This window comes from Vipera berus, assembly GCF_964194415.1.
Source record: "Vipera berus genome assembly, chromosome: Z".
Classification (NCBI taxonomy): domain Eukaryota; kingdom Metazoa; phylum Chordata; class Lepidosauria; order Squamata; family Viperidae; genus Vipera; species Vipera berus.
In genome coordinates, this window is record NC_138205.1 from 107,488,845 (window position 1) to 107,504,563 (window position 15,719).

Below are 15,719 nucleotides of genomic sequence, written 5' to 3' on the forward strand. Positions count from 1 at the left end.
CCGGTTTGATAGCCTCACAGTCCAAGGGACTCGCAGGAGTCTTCTCCAGCACCATAGCTCAAAGGCCTCAATTCTTTGGCGCTCGGCCTTTCTTATGGTCCAACTTTCACTGCCATACATTGCAACTGGGAAGACCATAGCCTTGACTATACGCACTTTTGTTGACAGGGTGATGTCTCTGCTTTTTAGTGTGCTGTCAAGATTTGTCATGGCTTTCCTCTCGAGGAGCAAGCGTCTTTTAATTTAATTTTATTGTATAATATTATTTAAACAAAAGCCCATGTTTTCCCCTTACATGGAATCCTATGTTAGATACTTCTGTTGTTCCAGCCAAAATGAAAACAATTAACAATCATTTGCAAAGTGACTTTATTAAAGCAATGAGAGTTGTGCATACAGTGCTGAAAATAGTAATTTAATTGAATACAGAAACTTAAAACAGTAAAGCACCTTGATAGTTATCTCAACTAAATCCTTTTCTGTAGCCCCTTAACTCATCAAGAGAAGCAATTCTCAAGATCTAAGACCTATTATTCCTATCATAACCATCCTGTGCTCATGGAAAAAATGTGTAGAAAGGCACTTGAAAGTATAAGTGTGCAAAATATTTCAAATTTGAAAAGCCCCATCTGACCTTACACTTACTTTAATGTTTGGATGCTGTTTTGAGCACCCTCAAAAAATCAAAATTAAAGTGGCCTTATTCCAGAGGGGATATTTCACACTTGAAACATTTTGCACACTACTTGAAAGCTGTTTTCATTTAGTGTTGCTGGTAAAGGATCCTTTTGTTTCTGCACCAGATGTGTTATACTCTCTTCATTCCAGCTCATCATGATGAGAGGTTTCATTGATTACCTATCAAGACAAATGACATCAGGTATTAGAATTAGTGGACTTGGCTCCTAAACATTCACTGATAATCTTAAAGAATTTTTTTTGTTTTTAACATTTTCTACATTTGAACTGACACCAAGAAAATTCATATGAACTTCTCCATCTGTTCATAGGGCAGTGCAGCACCCAAATTCAAATCCAAAAAAGTTCTTCAAAGCACACTTGAGATGGGGAGAAGACTAAGAGCCACTGAGTTTGTAATACTTCTTCTGGGTTTGTGGGCCATAATCTTAGAACAGTTGGCAATAGGTGGTGTATTTGCACACCTGAGCTCTGGAAGCAAAGTGATGCACAGTTCTATAAGCCTAGTATGAAAGGGCTACATTTAGCATTTATCAAATACAGAGAAGCTTGCCTGGACTAGACTTTGTAGATGAGCAAAGAAAATGACAGGGAATTTGCACTGGCAAATGGAAGTAGCCAAGCTACAAGAGTGAAACTGTTTTAATTCTGCTTCCAAACTCATATGACCAACCCAATCATTAAGCACAAAAGAAAAGACAGAAAAGGACCAAGCTATTCTATACTGCCAAAACAGACCTGTCACTTTGATGTGTTCAAACAGGTTTCTCTAAACTGACCTAGAATTCAGCCCCTTGGATGAGAATAGGCGTCATCTTCACCATTGCCTCAGCATGGTCAAATGACTAAGGTCCATCCTGCATAGCTGCATATATGTGTGCCTAAACAGCTCATTCAAACATTTCCTTATCTATAATAAAGTTAAACACACTCACTTGGCCATCTCTAGTTTCAACAGTCTTGATTAGCAGTGTTCTCTTGGAGTGGGTGTCAATCGGAATAGACTCAAGATTAGTTTCTGCAGACGCAAAGACATATTATTTGGCTACAACTTCCAGCATGCAACTGCCAATATATGTGAGTTCAAAAGATAGCAATGTTGATTTTAGAGATCAGGCCCAGTTAAGACAGGAACCAAACCCTCTGGTAAATTACGGATTTTGCAATTCAGGTTCTATCAGCTTCAGCCATTAAGTTCATTCGTTCAGATTGTTGAATAAGCAGTGGTCCAAAATATCTGAAATCTACTAGCTGGCAACCTGTCTATAACTACCAGACCATTAGTGTTTCAACTATTAATAAGAATCAAGATAGGAAAAAACTAAAGTGGGCTTTCTGACCATTTTTACCATATGCCATTCACAGAAGGCACTTTTAACTTGTTTTTTTCAAAAACTCAGGTGAGCATGAAACACACTAACCTGTGAAATCCAAGCTACTGCTCTTGATCGTATGCCAAAATGAGACCTCCAAATGCTAAATGAAAGTTCTGTTTCCTGAGACAGCCAACAGCTACTTACCTCTCAGATTCAGGGAAGCAAAAGTTGGGATTGGCACATTAATTCTATATACAAAAAAAAAGGGGGGGGACAAAATTCAGATTAAGATGTAGTTATGAATGACCACACTGTCACCAGCCTGGCCCAAATTCAGACAATGCATGTTATACCTGCTCTCCTCTCCCTCCAGCAGTTTCCTGTAAGTAGCAATTTCAATATCAAGAGCCATCTTTACATTGAGGAGTTCTTGGTACTCGCGGAGGTGGCGAGACATTTCTTCTTTCATGTTCTGAATTTCCTCCTGAAGTCTGGCAATGTTGTCTTGGTAGTTGGCAGCTTCAACTCCAAAGGCATCTTCCATCTCACGCATCTGGCGTTCCAAAGACTCATTCTGAAGAGATTTTTAAAAAATATGTCTCAATGTATTCAGCCACTGGCAAGTTGACCTTTGCTCCTGATTTTAAATTTTAAAAACTCCCTTCACCCAGTTCCTTTTCTTTATTGTAAGACAAGTCAACTTTTAAAAATCTATTTCATAAATGCTTCATAATAGTTCAGTTGCTGATTGTTTATATTTCACCTTTTTACAAATAACTCAAGGTGGCAAATATATCCAACACTTCCTCCTCCTATTTTGTCCACAACAACCCTGTGAAGTAGGCTGGCCAAACAGTGTAGATGGACTTTCACTTATAATAAACAACAAGAGACAAATCCTGAAGATCAACAAAAGTCATCACTTTCTTGCAGCATCTTTCACTTACGGATCCTTTAAGAGCATCCACTTCACAGGTGAGACTCTGAATCTGCCTGCGGTACTCACTGGCTTCTTGTTTAGCCTGGCGCAGGGCATCATTGTTCCTGTTGGCTGCTTCAGACAAATCTGCAAACTAACATCACCATGTCAGGTTATGAAACTGTAAGTGTGCATGAATTAAAAAACACCCTTTTATCCGTTCAGCATTCTATGAAAAGATTGTAATTGGTTTGGGTTGCATCAGGACTTCTAGAAATCTCTTCATTTACTTTCAAAAATTGAAGGTACTGCTTGCTATCAATATTACAACAATGAATTTGAGTAACCATCTGCCTCTGAACAGTAACTGAGCTCATATTAATATGCTTTACCATAGTTTATACAATTAGTTGGTTGAGTTCAAACACTGTATTGTGCTATTTTATGGCATGGTGTGAATTAGCATGTGGATCCAGTTAATTTATTACACATGGTTAAAATAAGTAATTTTAGAATGATATATGAGCCCAACCAGTCTTTTATGCATGACAGAACTGGCAAATGATATATATATATATAATTACCTAAAGTGACACTTGGGAATAACTTATCTTCTCTTATCTGAATGCCTTACCTGAATGACAAATGGTTTTGAATGTTAATCAGCTGGACTGGAATAGTTTATTTCCAGTTTTAAAGAAAAAAAAGTACACTATGTATTCGCAGGTAAGCCAATGTTAAGTTCAAAAATACATCCAAAAAATGGGTTCAGCTTATCCATGGATGGAGTTATCCATGAGTATGTATGGTTAAAAAAAGAATTAAAAGTACCCATGCACTTTATATAGATAAGGCTACCCTCAGATTATTTAACCAAAATATAATTTAAAAATGTGCCACTGCAGACAGGCCAAACAAACAAAAATATCAATGGTTGACTTATCCATGGGTATGTATAGTATACCAAGCCAGAGCAGCCACAGTACTTATGGGGAGGTATTATCCTGCTGCTAAGGCACCCAGGGCCACCTTTTGAATTGGCATCATATATTATTTATCCATTATTCAATTTATCAAATAATTTGTATTGGCCTTGCCTTCATTTCATTTTGGATCCACTAGTTTTTCTGATTGCTTCTACTTTTTCAGCACAGCCCTTGGGAGGACATAAAAGGATGAATACAACTCATTTAGCAAAAGCTAATGTAAATATTTAATATTAGTACTAAATCAGCAGAATCCAGTGATAAATTCACACCTGACTTAACAAGTCACTTATTTTTTTTTTATTTGATTTATTTTATTTATTTATTTTTATTTTAATCCCATTTATATCCCGCCCTTCTCCGAAGACTCAGGGCGGCTTACAAGCTTAGCAGTAGCCTTCATTCTATGTCTATGCCTGCTTATTAGGGCTTTCACACACACCCCCAAGCGGCATTATTACAAAGTCAGCTTAATTGCCCCCAACAATCTGGGTCCTCATTTTACCTACCTGGGAAGGATGGAAGGCTGAGTCAACCTTGAGCCTGGTGGGACTCGAACCTGCACTAATTGCAGGCGGCTGGTGTTACTTAAGGAGGCATTAGCCCACTGCTCCGCCCTTCTCCCTAGGGACTCAGGGCGGTTCACAGGGCATATATAAATAACAATACAAAAGTTAAAAGGAAATTAAACCAGTGCCCAGTTAAAAACAATAATACAATACTAAAATAATAATACTTCTGGTGGACCAGCTGTGCATTATTAACATTCTTCGAAACTTGCATATTTTTTTAAAAAACCATGTTTTAATTAGCTTGCTTTGGAAGATTACAGCCTTAACTCCTGCTCTTTATTTGCAGAGCTTTTGTTTACAAGGCAAAAGCAATTCCTACAGGATTTCACTAGCTTTTTAACAACAAAACCAAACCCACTCATTGATTCTCTGACATTTCTTAGCAACAGTGCAGAAGGAAACCTATTTCTGTCTTGCAGCTTCAGGATAGAAGATACAAGGAATCTTTCAGATTAGTGATAGCCAATAAGTTGCATTAAATTATATGAAATATTTCTGGACTAGTTTTCATCCAGCACTGATTGAGTGATGAAAATGTTTGAGATCCACGTCGAAACATCTGGCTATTAATCATGTCAGGGCAAATTTAGGCATCACATACTTATCTTTTTGCCCCACTGAATTCAACAGGATCTACTTTTGAGCAGGCAAACAATGAGTGTTGCTCAGATTCTCTTTTAGGAGTAGAAAATGCAAGGCCCTGCTTTCTAAATGGCAAGCACGCAAATGTTAGCATTGTAAATTAAAAAATAAGGCAGATTTTAAACATACTCGGGTCACTTTAAATGGTCATAGTTCTTTCTGAAATGTTACTAAGTCTAATGTAGGTCTAAACTGAAATGTAGGTTTAGAGTATGCACATTAAATGGCTTGTGTATGATGAGTGCACAGACACTGTTCTTCCACCTTCAGTCAACGACAGAAGTTCAAACTTTAAGCTCATCAATTACAGAATTTCTTTTTTTTTTCTTCTTAAAATGTTACTGAAAACCTGTTGCTTACTTTGGATTTGTACCACTCCTCAGCTTCCTGGAGGTTCTTTGTTGCAACAGATTCGTACTGCTGACGTACGTCACGCAGGGCAGCCGTGAGATCCGGCTTGGCAACATCCATGTCAATCTGAATGTGCTGATCCTGGATTTGGGCTTGAAGCTCACGGATTTCCTTCAGGGATGAACATGTACTGGTTAAGCAAGCAGTGAACATTTACCAATATTATTCCTTGCCCAGTTACCTTAAAATTCAAAACCATGTACCTCCTCATGAAGTTTCTTCAAGAAAACAATTTCTTCTTGCAGGGTTTCAACTTTGCGTTCCAGATCCAGGCGGGCCAAAGAGGCATTGTCAACATCCTGAAGTAAGAAAGAACAAAATTAATTCACCAACCACCTGGGAACACCCTTGAAATGCAAAATAATAATGCCTACAGTAAACTCTGTGGTCATCTCTTTTCATGCTTGCAGCAATTACTGTCTAAAGATAAAAGTAAATTCCATTTCTTTCCAGCATATTAAACAAGTAGGAGGGAAAGAGACCTGACATTTTTTCCAAAAAAAAAAATATTAAAAATTTGCAAGAAAGGGTAAGTCTTTCAGTGTCATATTGTTCTGTAACATTCACATATATTGTTCTGTAACATTCAAAGAAGGCTAAAATTAAAACTATTAATTATTGTGTTTCAGGTTTGCGGAAGTTGGATAACAACACCATTCAGCATCTTCATTTTTTTATTATGGGACAGGATGAGTGTATGAAACTGTCAGGTCTTTTAAAAAAATCACTATTAGTGAATCCCAACCCAAGCTTTCAATTCATACACTATATAATAAGTTGGAAGGACCTTGGAGGTCATCTAGACCAACCCCCTGCCTAGGCAGGAAACCCTATACTACTTCAGACAAGTGGCTGGCCAGTCTCTTCTTAAAAACTTCCAGTGTTGGAGCATTCACCGCTTCTGGAGGCAGGTTGTTCCACTGGTTAATTGTTCTAACAGTCAAGAAGTTTCTCCTTAGTTCTAGGTTGCTTCTCTCCTTGACTAGTTTCCATCCGTTGCTTCTTGTCCTGCCTTCGGGCGCTTTGGAGAATAGCTTGACTCCCTCGTCTTTGTGGCAGCCCCTGAGATATTGGAACACTGCTATCATGTCACCCCTCAGCCTTCTCTTCGTTAAACTACACATACCCAATTCCAGCAACCGTTCCCTATATGTTTTAGTCTCCAGTCCCCCAATCATCTTTGTTGCTCTTCTCTGTACTCTTTCTAGAGTCTCGACATCTTTTTTACATCATGGTGACCAAAACTGGATGCAGTATTCCAGGTGTGGCCTTACCAAGGCATTGTAAAGTGGTATTAGTACTTCACGCGATCTTGATTCTATCCCTCTGTTAATGCAGCCTAGCACTGTACTGGTAATCTTCGTTTAGCAACTACAACTTGGACCAGCAACTTAAGCTGGCCACTAAGCAAATCAGTAAGTGAGATCTCAACTGTGCTTATGATCTTAGTTCAGCTTTCCTTTGCTTTAAGACCATTTTTCCCCTCTTTTCTACAGGGGGGAAAAACATAGCGTATTACCATCATGATTATAGGATGCTGCAACTGGTTGTAAATGTGAACCAGTAGCCAAGCACCCAAAATACATAAATCAAGAACTACATGTAATTAAAACATAAAAGAAAACACAAAAAGAAAGATCGTGCAACAGTTTGGACATTCTTCAGCGAAGCCAGCTTAAAAACCAATTACCAGTTGAGCTCCGGACGGCGCCCGATCTTCGCTCCTTTCGCCGCGATCTGAAAACATACTTGTTCGAGCAAGCCGGCCTGGCCTGAGGGGGGATTGGTGGGGTCTTTTTACTATTTTTATTGGGGTTTTTACCATGTATTAACTGTATTTTTTAATCGGGCATGTATTTAATTATCTTTTATTTTTTGTAAATCTCTGTGTTTTATTCTTGCCCTGTACACCGCCCTGAGTCCTCCGGGAGAAGGGCGGTATAGAAATATTAATAAATTAAATTAAATTAAAATTAAAAGCAGAGTATAATAAAATACTGTTGCTCACCAGTGAAACAAACATAACATCTAGTCTCCCTTGGCAGAGAGTTCCAAAGACTGAAATAAGTTACTGAGTAAACTCTTTCCTCCAAACTCTCAACACACAATGTTGTTGCAGGATGAGAACAGAGGAAACTGCTCTAAGGGTTATAAAAACTTAGCAGATTTCCGTAAGAGAAGGCACTCTTCTCTTTCTGATTAATTATTATGAACTTTGCTTCACATTCCATTCAGGGTAGCAAAGAGGCTGCATCTGTAAGCAATGTTTTTATTAAATATGTCAATTTTCAGGCAAACAGAAAAAACATCCAAAATGGGAGTGGGAGGAAATGCTACAACCAAAGTTGAAGCCCGGTGTACCTGGCAGTGTATGGAAAAATTAGAATTTGTATCAGTAACTTTGCTCTCCTATAGTCTTTGCAGAACTATCAGACCCTTTCACAAAGCAGTTAAACTAAGCTTGGGCTGGTCAAATATAAGTTGTAAGTATGACTTCACATTTTTTCCAAAGTCCATTTTCCAGCCCAGTGCTCCCTGAAGATATTTAATCATATCCATATGACTTTCCAGCAGATTGAGAGTCATCTGGATACAGTTAAGTGTATTCAATCCTTCTTGGTGCCTCCACTGTTTTTCAGTTAATAGTAAGAGCAGGCAGCCCCAAGACTGCGTAGCTGATATTTCGCTACAAAAGTCTGAATTATAATGGAACTGATTTCCATTAAAAAAAAGACCATGCACTAGTGAAACAAGTATATTAAGCCCAGAATATGTTTAATGCAATGTTTCACTAGGCCTATTTAAGACTTCCTTGTCTCATTTTGCTCCTTTATATCTGAAAGCAGGTGAGAAGGCATGGGTTCCCATGAACCAGTTGTTGCCCATACCCAGTTAAGGAAGCATCTGCAAATGATGCCATATTGAAAAGTATTTTGCAAGCTGACATGATTATTACAAGTAGGCCAGTGTTTCCCCACCTTGATGACTTTAAGATGTCAAGGTCCAAAATTCCCCAGCCAGCAATTTAAAATGACTAAGGCTAAGAACCATTGCATGAGGCTTATGATACAGAGAAGAAAAGAATATTTCTACTACAAAGCAGAACATGTAACAGAGTGAAGTGTTGTTTTTTTTAATCGGTGTAACAATTATGGGAAAAGCATGAGCCAGCCAGCAATTGGAAACAGGCATGTACAAAACAATAGTTTACAACCCAGATGAAAAAAGACTACTCAAGTTTATAGATATTAATTCAGAGGCTAGTAATTTTTTCTGGCACCAAGAAGTCATAAAATTGTGGGGTTCTAAATTCAGAAAATTAACAGAACACATTTCTCCTGATTTCAGTTGATATAGCCCAAGTTTTTAGGAAAGATATCAAAATCCCACAATGTTTTGTAATCTTGCAATATTTTAGAGATTTGTTAAGTATGTTTTCTCAGCCATCTTATTTTTATTTACTTTTACTTAATTTGGGGTTTTGCAATCTTGGTGCCCATAGGAATCACACTAATGGTATTTTAACCAAGTCGAGGTTTATTGACATTATACTGCCTGGTTCAAAATCACACATTAGTGTAGATGAGAATTTGTGGATCTGCAGTCAAAACACATGAGTGCTACGCTAGAAAAACTGAAAAGTTTTCTTCAAGTTTTAAAGTTGTAGAGATGCAACATTCCAAGGGACACTTACAATATTTAAAATGGCATTCAAAAGCATTTACATACTCTGAAGTATGTACCGTAATACATAAATTTAAAACTTTTCTTCAAGCTTCATAACATTGAGCATTTCTTTCCCAATGTTTCAACTGAAATGCTCCTTAAGTCTGGTGGATAATATCGCCTGAACTCTGGTGGATAATATCTGATAAAACAGGAGTTCTCAGACTGTGGCTCTGCATACTCACCAACACATTCAAAGGGAAATCAAAATTTCTGAACAGTTTGAAACACAGGCTGAGTCCAGGAAGAAAAGGATATCTCAATGTATATGATGGCTGGTGAGAAAACTAGCTTATACTGCTACTTACTTATATTGCCACTTACAAGATGAAATAATGTTACAGTTGAGCCTATGGGATGGTTGGTGAGAAAACTAGCTTATATTGCCAGTTACAAGATGAAATAGTGCTACAGTTGAGCTTATGGTATGGAAAAGGAAGAAATCACTTTTTTTCCAGGATGAGAAAATGAGCCCTGACAGGTCACCCTACACCTAAAATCCGAGCAAACCACTTGGGAAGTTTGCACTGTTATCTGAATCCAGTCAAGGCAGGACACTGGTGCTTCCAATGGGAAAGGCTGAGAGGCACATAGGGACTGCCTAATTCAAAATCTTAGAAGGGAGAGAAGGAACTCTATTGATACATGTGGTGTATACTAATAGGGAGGAGAAGGCCTGGGCTGGGATACTCCTTAGAACCAGGAAGAAGATACAGGATGAAGGTCATCTTTTTAGTAGCCATTGGTAAAAAAAATGGCATCTTTGTGGGGTTGTTCCTGTTGCCATGCATACCACCAGTGTGAAGGGGGATTTTGCTTTTTGTTTTGCAAAAATAAGAATGTTATTTTACGGGGAATCACAGAATTTGAGAACCTTTGTGTTAAACCATTATGTCCAATTAGTATGCAATATGAATTCAGTCACTGTGGTTTCAATCACAATATAAACGTGTGGACACCTATGACCTTAGCACCATCAACTCCTGGCATATATAACTGGAGTTTTTTCCATCAGCAGATTACCTAGCTTAAAAATGGGGAGGGGGACATTAGAACAGCCCAACACTTATCCATTATTGCTGGTGAAATAAACCAAAACACACAACCTACTAAATTAAAAAAAACTTTTATACTTCAGTTGCTTTGAATTCTTTAGAGGTTGGCAACTGAAAGTCAAGGGTCCCAGTAATGTGTTTTTTTATATAAACTAAACAGCTGGTTGTACAAAGAACTAGCTAATTGATGGATAGGTAAAGGTAAAGGTTCCCCCGCACATGCGTGCTAGTCGTTTCCGACTCTAGGGGCTGGTGCTCATCTCCGTTTCAAAGCCGAAGAGCCAGCGATTGTCCGAGGACGTCTCCGTGGTCATGTGGCCGGCATGACTAGACGCCAAAGGCGCACGGAACGCTGTTACCTTCCCACCGGAGTGGTCCCTATTTTTCTACTTGCATTTTTACGTGCTTTCGAACTGCTAGGTGGGCAGAAGCTGGGACGAGTAACAGGCGCTCACTCTGTTACGCGGCACTCGGGATTTGATCCACCAAACTGCCGACCTTCTGATCGACAAGCTCAGTGTCCTAACCCACTGAGCCATCGCGTCCCTTCTAATTGATGGATAAAGATATGTAAACTAACATTCAGATTCAGCACTTTTTTCAATCTTTGAAGAAAGTTTATTTTGAATGAAAAACAGCTCTGGTGCCCCCCCCCCCCGCTTTTGTGGTAAGGGAAATAATATGTGAAGTTCAAACCCTTAACTTCTAAAAAATATATATATTCTGGTTTTAAGCTAATAGTTGGGCCAGGAGTTAAAAAAAACCTTGTTCAGTGCCTGCTCATAAATTGCAATAGATAAAGTGACCAATACTTTAATTTGTGAGTTCTTAAAATGCGCTTGCATCATGACACATTCAGTAAGAATGCAGCCTTTGGTTAGAAGCATCTCAGAATACAAAAGATTCTGTTATTTCAGTCTCCGGCCACAAGGCAGGCTCCACATTCCAGACTGAATCCCATAGAAACTATTAATACCTTTCAGCAGAGAGAACAGATGTTCCCCTTTCACCCTACCAAACTGGGGGAGGGGGATGGATTCCATAGAACCTCATGTAGAGCAGGCAAAACTTTGTCAGAGTTTTTAAGAATCTTGGCTCTAAAAAACATCTGAGCAAACAATTATGAAGCATTAATGTATTCACAAATTAATCTAAGTGTAGGTCAGAAAAAGAAAAAGTAATGCTTAAATAAATAATCTTCAAATCTTTGTACAATAATGAAAAATCTCAGTCACAAACCTACAAGCTGGTTATTGGCAAGAAGCAATCTCTGATTTTGGGCTTACTAAAATAATCTAGGATTAAGTTGGACCCAGACTTTGTCAAAGTCATGGCTTGCCCCACTGATTTTAGTAGGTCTTCTCTTGATCCACTCTAATACAGTAAAAAAAAATCTTTCTTCTAGATAGCTTCTTAAAATCTGCTTTTTCTGTGAACACAAAAGTGTATATTTATGGCACATAAATCAATATGTGGTATACAGTTAATTCCCCACCTTGTACACTATGTCTAGAATTTGGGATAGTAAGACTGAATCTAAACTTTCGGAGAGCAGAAATCTTAAGGTACATTTTCCCCTCCCTTGCAATCTTCACAGAAACATTTGTTTGGCTGGTATGTACCAGAGAATTTCTGGATTAGAAGCTAGGCCTTTCAATGAATCAGCCAAAATTCTAATAAAATTATTAGCGTATCAATATTTGCTGCACACTCAAAATGTAAGTTTATTAGAAGCAACAAAAATGCCCTTTAGGCATTTGTAAGTTTCAATCTAAGAAATTACTTGCCTACAGCTTTTCAACCACTAGGTGGCTTCAACATTACTTTTCTAAGGAATGCTCCTAATACTAACCTGCCTGAAAGACTGTAGGGTGTTCTCAGCATCTTCTCTCTGAAGTATCTCATCCTGCAGTCTGAAAAAATAATTCAAAGATGTTCAAAACATCAATCATAAAAAAGAGATGTCAGAGGCAGCCATACCTAAGAAAGAAAAGAAGGGCGGAGGCAAGAACAAAGCTTCCAAAAAAATTATCTTTGTCATGGACGATTCTTTTTCATTGTGGTGTGACCAACTCTGGAGTGAAACTGCTTGAAGGGCATTATTTAATCCATCACAAACTGATGGTTCCCTCTGCTCCCCTCCCAACAATCATCACCAAAGTGGCATCTTTTCACCAACCTAGCATTTTAGTCTATATTTTTTAATCCTGGTACCAATGAAGCCAAGACTTGGTTGTCCAGTACCAACACAAACTGAAGTTTCAACAGGCAGAGAAGAAAATTATGATTTAGTGCAAGTTTATCTGAATTCTGCAGGGCTTACTCTTAAGCAGAGGCATCAACTGCACGTCCCATAAATTTATTAAACAAATCCTATTGAGCTGAATAGGATTTATACTAAAACTCACTAGTGCAAGACTTAGTAAACAAAATTCATTTAACTCAAAGAGAAAGGAGCAATTTAACTCATTTCTATATAAAATCAGGAATTGGAAACTTACATAAACTTACATAAACTGCAAATGCTTTTTCATCTACAGTCAAATTATATCATAGATTTCCTCAACTTGCTACTCTCCAATATATTGGGCTGGGGGGGATTGAAGAAGGAAATTTTAAAACAAAGAGTAAATTTTAAAACAGACTCAATATGGTTTTTACAAAGTAAAAACATATATAATTGCTGCTTTAAAAATTGGAGAAAAAATAAATCCCACATCCAGCTACACATATAATGTAACCCCATCCATTGACAGTTTCATCTCTTCAGTATAAAGGAGCTGAGACCAAAATGTTGGCTATCCGTGCTACAAAGCATCAAAGTAAGTGGGGGAGGGAGAAGCCCATATCATTTGTTTCTGTGCTACAGACCGTGGGAAGATGACCGCCTAGTGCATTCTTCTGGACAAAGAATTTTATTGTGCTTCCAGATCTTTTTTTTTTAAATCTCCATAAGTTTCGTTCTGGAAACATCTTTCAACTTTTCACGCAGTTTATCACATTTATGATGATTTCCACCAGATTAGTGAGAATATAAAGTAGCAATTCTTTAAGTATTCACAAGCATTTGAATATAAAAAAGTTTTCACAAACTTTTAAAACTTAATTTTTTTTGAATTAGCTATTTAACTAGAGCTAACACACCAATTTTATTTCTAAGGAAGAACTGAAAGCATCTTATGGTTAGCTACAGCTGCAACTTCTTGAAAAGTAAGATACCCATTTGCTATTTCATTTGCACAGATCTAGGGACAGCTGTATGTTTACATTTTTATCAAAAAGAGCCTATATATAAGATACTTACTTCACAATCCAGGATAGAAATGCCTGTTAAACTGGTGTTTGCCTCTGCAATCAAGTTTATACATTAAAAAGGAATGTACAATGCCCAGTAAACTGGCAGACAGCGAGAAAAAGCCACTGGGACTTTTCCCTTGTTCTCCATTACTTGCGTTTCCACCAGCGGAAACGCCCATTATCTACTAGGGAGAGATGTTCTCTAGCAAATAAGCAGCTATATTAACCAATAGTTTTATTCTAACGGAAAGAAAGTATGCAGATAGTTCGTTCTTAGGAACAGAAGATCCAGCCCCTCTCGTAAAACTTAGTTCACTCTTGAGATTGGATTCACACACAAAGGGCTTTAATATCCTATCTCACAAACATGGCTCACAACCCATGATTCCTTGGGGGTTATGTGATTTTTACTCCCACTTTTATTATTTTATAAGTAATTCAAGGCGGGGAACATACGAAATACTCTTTCTTTCCCCCCCCCCTTTCTCCCCATCACAACCCTGTAAGGTGGGTCACTGGTCCGAAGTCACCCAGCCGGCTTTTACGCCTGAGGAGAGACTTAGAACTCCAGTCTCCTGGTTTCTCGGCCAGGACCCTAACCACTACACCAATTGGCTTATTCCGCCGCTCAGCCAAACGGGGCCTGCCGAGCTACGCTGCTCCAGGACACGACCCGCTCCCCCGGCCGCTTACTTCTCGCGCAGACGCAGGATGTCCTCGGCCAGGTTGTCGCGCTCCACTTCCACGCGCGCCTTATCGTTGGTGAGCTGGTCCACCTGCCGGCGCAGCTCGCGCATCTCCTCCTCGTAGATGTCGCCCAGGCGGGAGGTGCCTTTGCCCTTGAGCTGCTCGAGCTCGGCCACCAGGATCTTGTTCTGTTGCTCGAGGAAGCGCACCTTGTCGATGTAGTTGGCGAAGCGGTCGTTGAGCTCCTGCAGCTCGGCCTTCTCGTTGGTGCGGTTCGCCTTGAACTCGGTGTTAATGGCGTCGGCGAGGGAGAAGTCGACCATGGCATCGCCGCCGATGCGCATCGGCGGAAAGCTGCTGCGAACCCTCATGGCTTTGGAGGCATAGATGCCGCCTGGAGAGGAGACCAGGCGAACGGAGCTCGGTCGGATGGAACTACCCAGCGAGTAGCGAGTGGTAGAAGAGACAGAGCGGGTGCTGCTGGGCCGGCCGCCGCCGAACATGCGGCGATAGGAGGAGGAGGAAGAAGAAGAAGTACCGGTCCGGGTGCTCATGGTTAGAATCCGAGGTGCTTCTCAATCCAGAAGTAGCGTCGTCGTCGTCGAAGCCTTGCTTTGGAGCGAGCGGCGATGGTGGAAAGAAATCGCTCCTCCCGCGCGCGCCTCTTATACCAAACCGAGTCCCACCCTCCGCAGGGTTACCGTAATTATCAGAGAACTGCGTTGCGTTTCTTTGAGACTCTGAAGTACAAGCAGATGACCGTCTTCTAGCCTATCGGGCAAATCCACTACTCGTGGATAGCGTGCGCAAAAACTCGACACCTTGATACCTGAGAGTAAAGAGATAATTTTGCTCTCCAAAAAGGCTCCCCGAAAAAACTATTGTTTCTTTGTTCAATTTCTTCATTCAAAACTCAGAATTAACTAGATTCACCAAAAGTTTTAAACCAAAAAAGGTAACGCAAATATTTTATTGAAACCAACTGCGTTTTAGGGGCATTACGTCCGCGCTGTCCTCTTAATTACCCCTTTCTTTGTGCATTTATAACTTTTATACCTCAGATTGATTCTCTGTCTCCCTGCTGACGTGGTGGAGAACCTCAGAAACTAATTTAATAAACCTAACCCCCCCTCCCATCCCCCCAAATTCAACTGTGTGATTACACAAACTTAGGGCGGTTTCCCAGCCGAGAATTCTCGGCAGCAGGGCGGCGAAGTGGTGTTCAGCAGAAGAGAGATGGCGGAGAAGTAGCGCTCCCTTAGAGCGGTCCAAATTGTTGCTACGAAAATGGAAAGAGGCCATTGCGGAACAAAGAGGGGGCCAGAAAACGGACGGGGGACTCGAGGAGAGAAAGAGATGGAAAAATGGGAGGAAGTGAGTTGCAGGCTCGGAGCAGGAATGGAAAAGCG

At 39.7% G+C, this 15,719-nt stretch overlaps 1 protein-coding gene across 1 annotated transcript; it reads right to left on the bottom strand.

Annotated features, from left to right (window-relative positions):
* Positions 1–352: 352 nt before the first annotated feature.
* VIM (vimentin) lies at positions 353–14,955 on the bottom strand. Its single transcript, XM_081343015.1, has 9 exons — positions 14,317–14,955; positions 12,179–12,239; positions 5,749–5,844; positions 5,495–5,656; positions 2,963–3,088; positions 2,369–2,589; positions 2,220–2,263; positions 1,635–1,717; positions 353–858 (listed from the first exon to the last, which is right to left on the bottom strand). The coding sequence occupies exons 1-9, from the start codon at positions 14,862–14,864 to the stop codon at positions 820–822; spliced, it is 1,380 nt and encodes a 459-aa protein (XP_081199141.1). The 5' UTR covers positions 14,865–14,955; the 3' UTR covers positions 353–819.
* Positions 14,956–15,719: the final 764 nt, after the last annotated feature.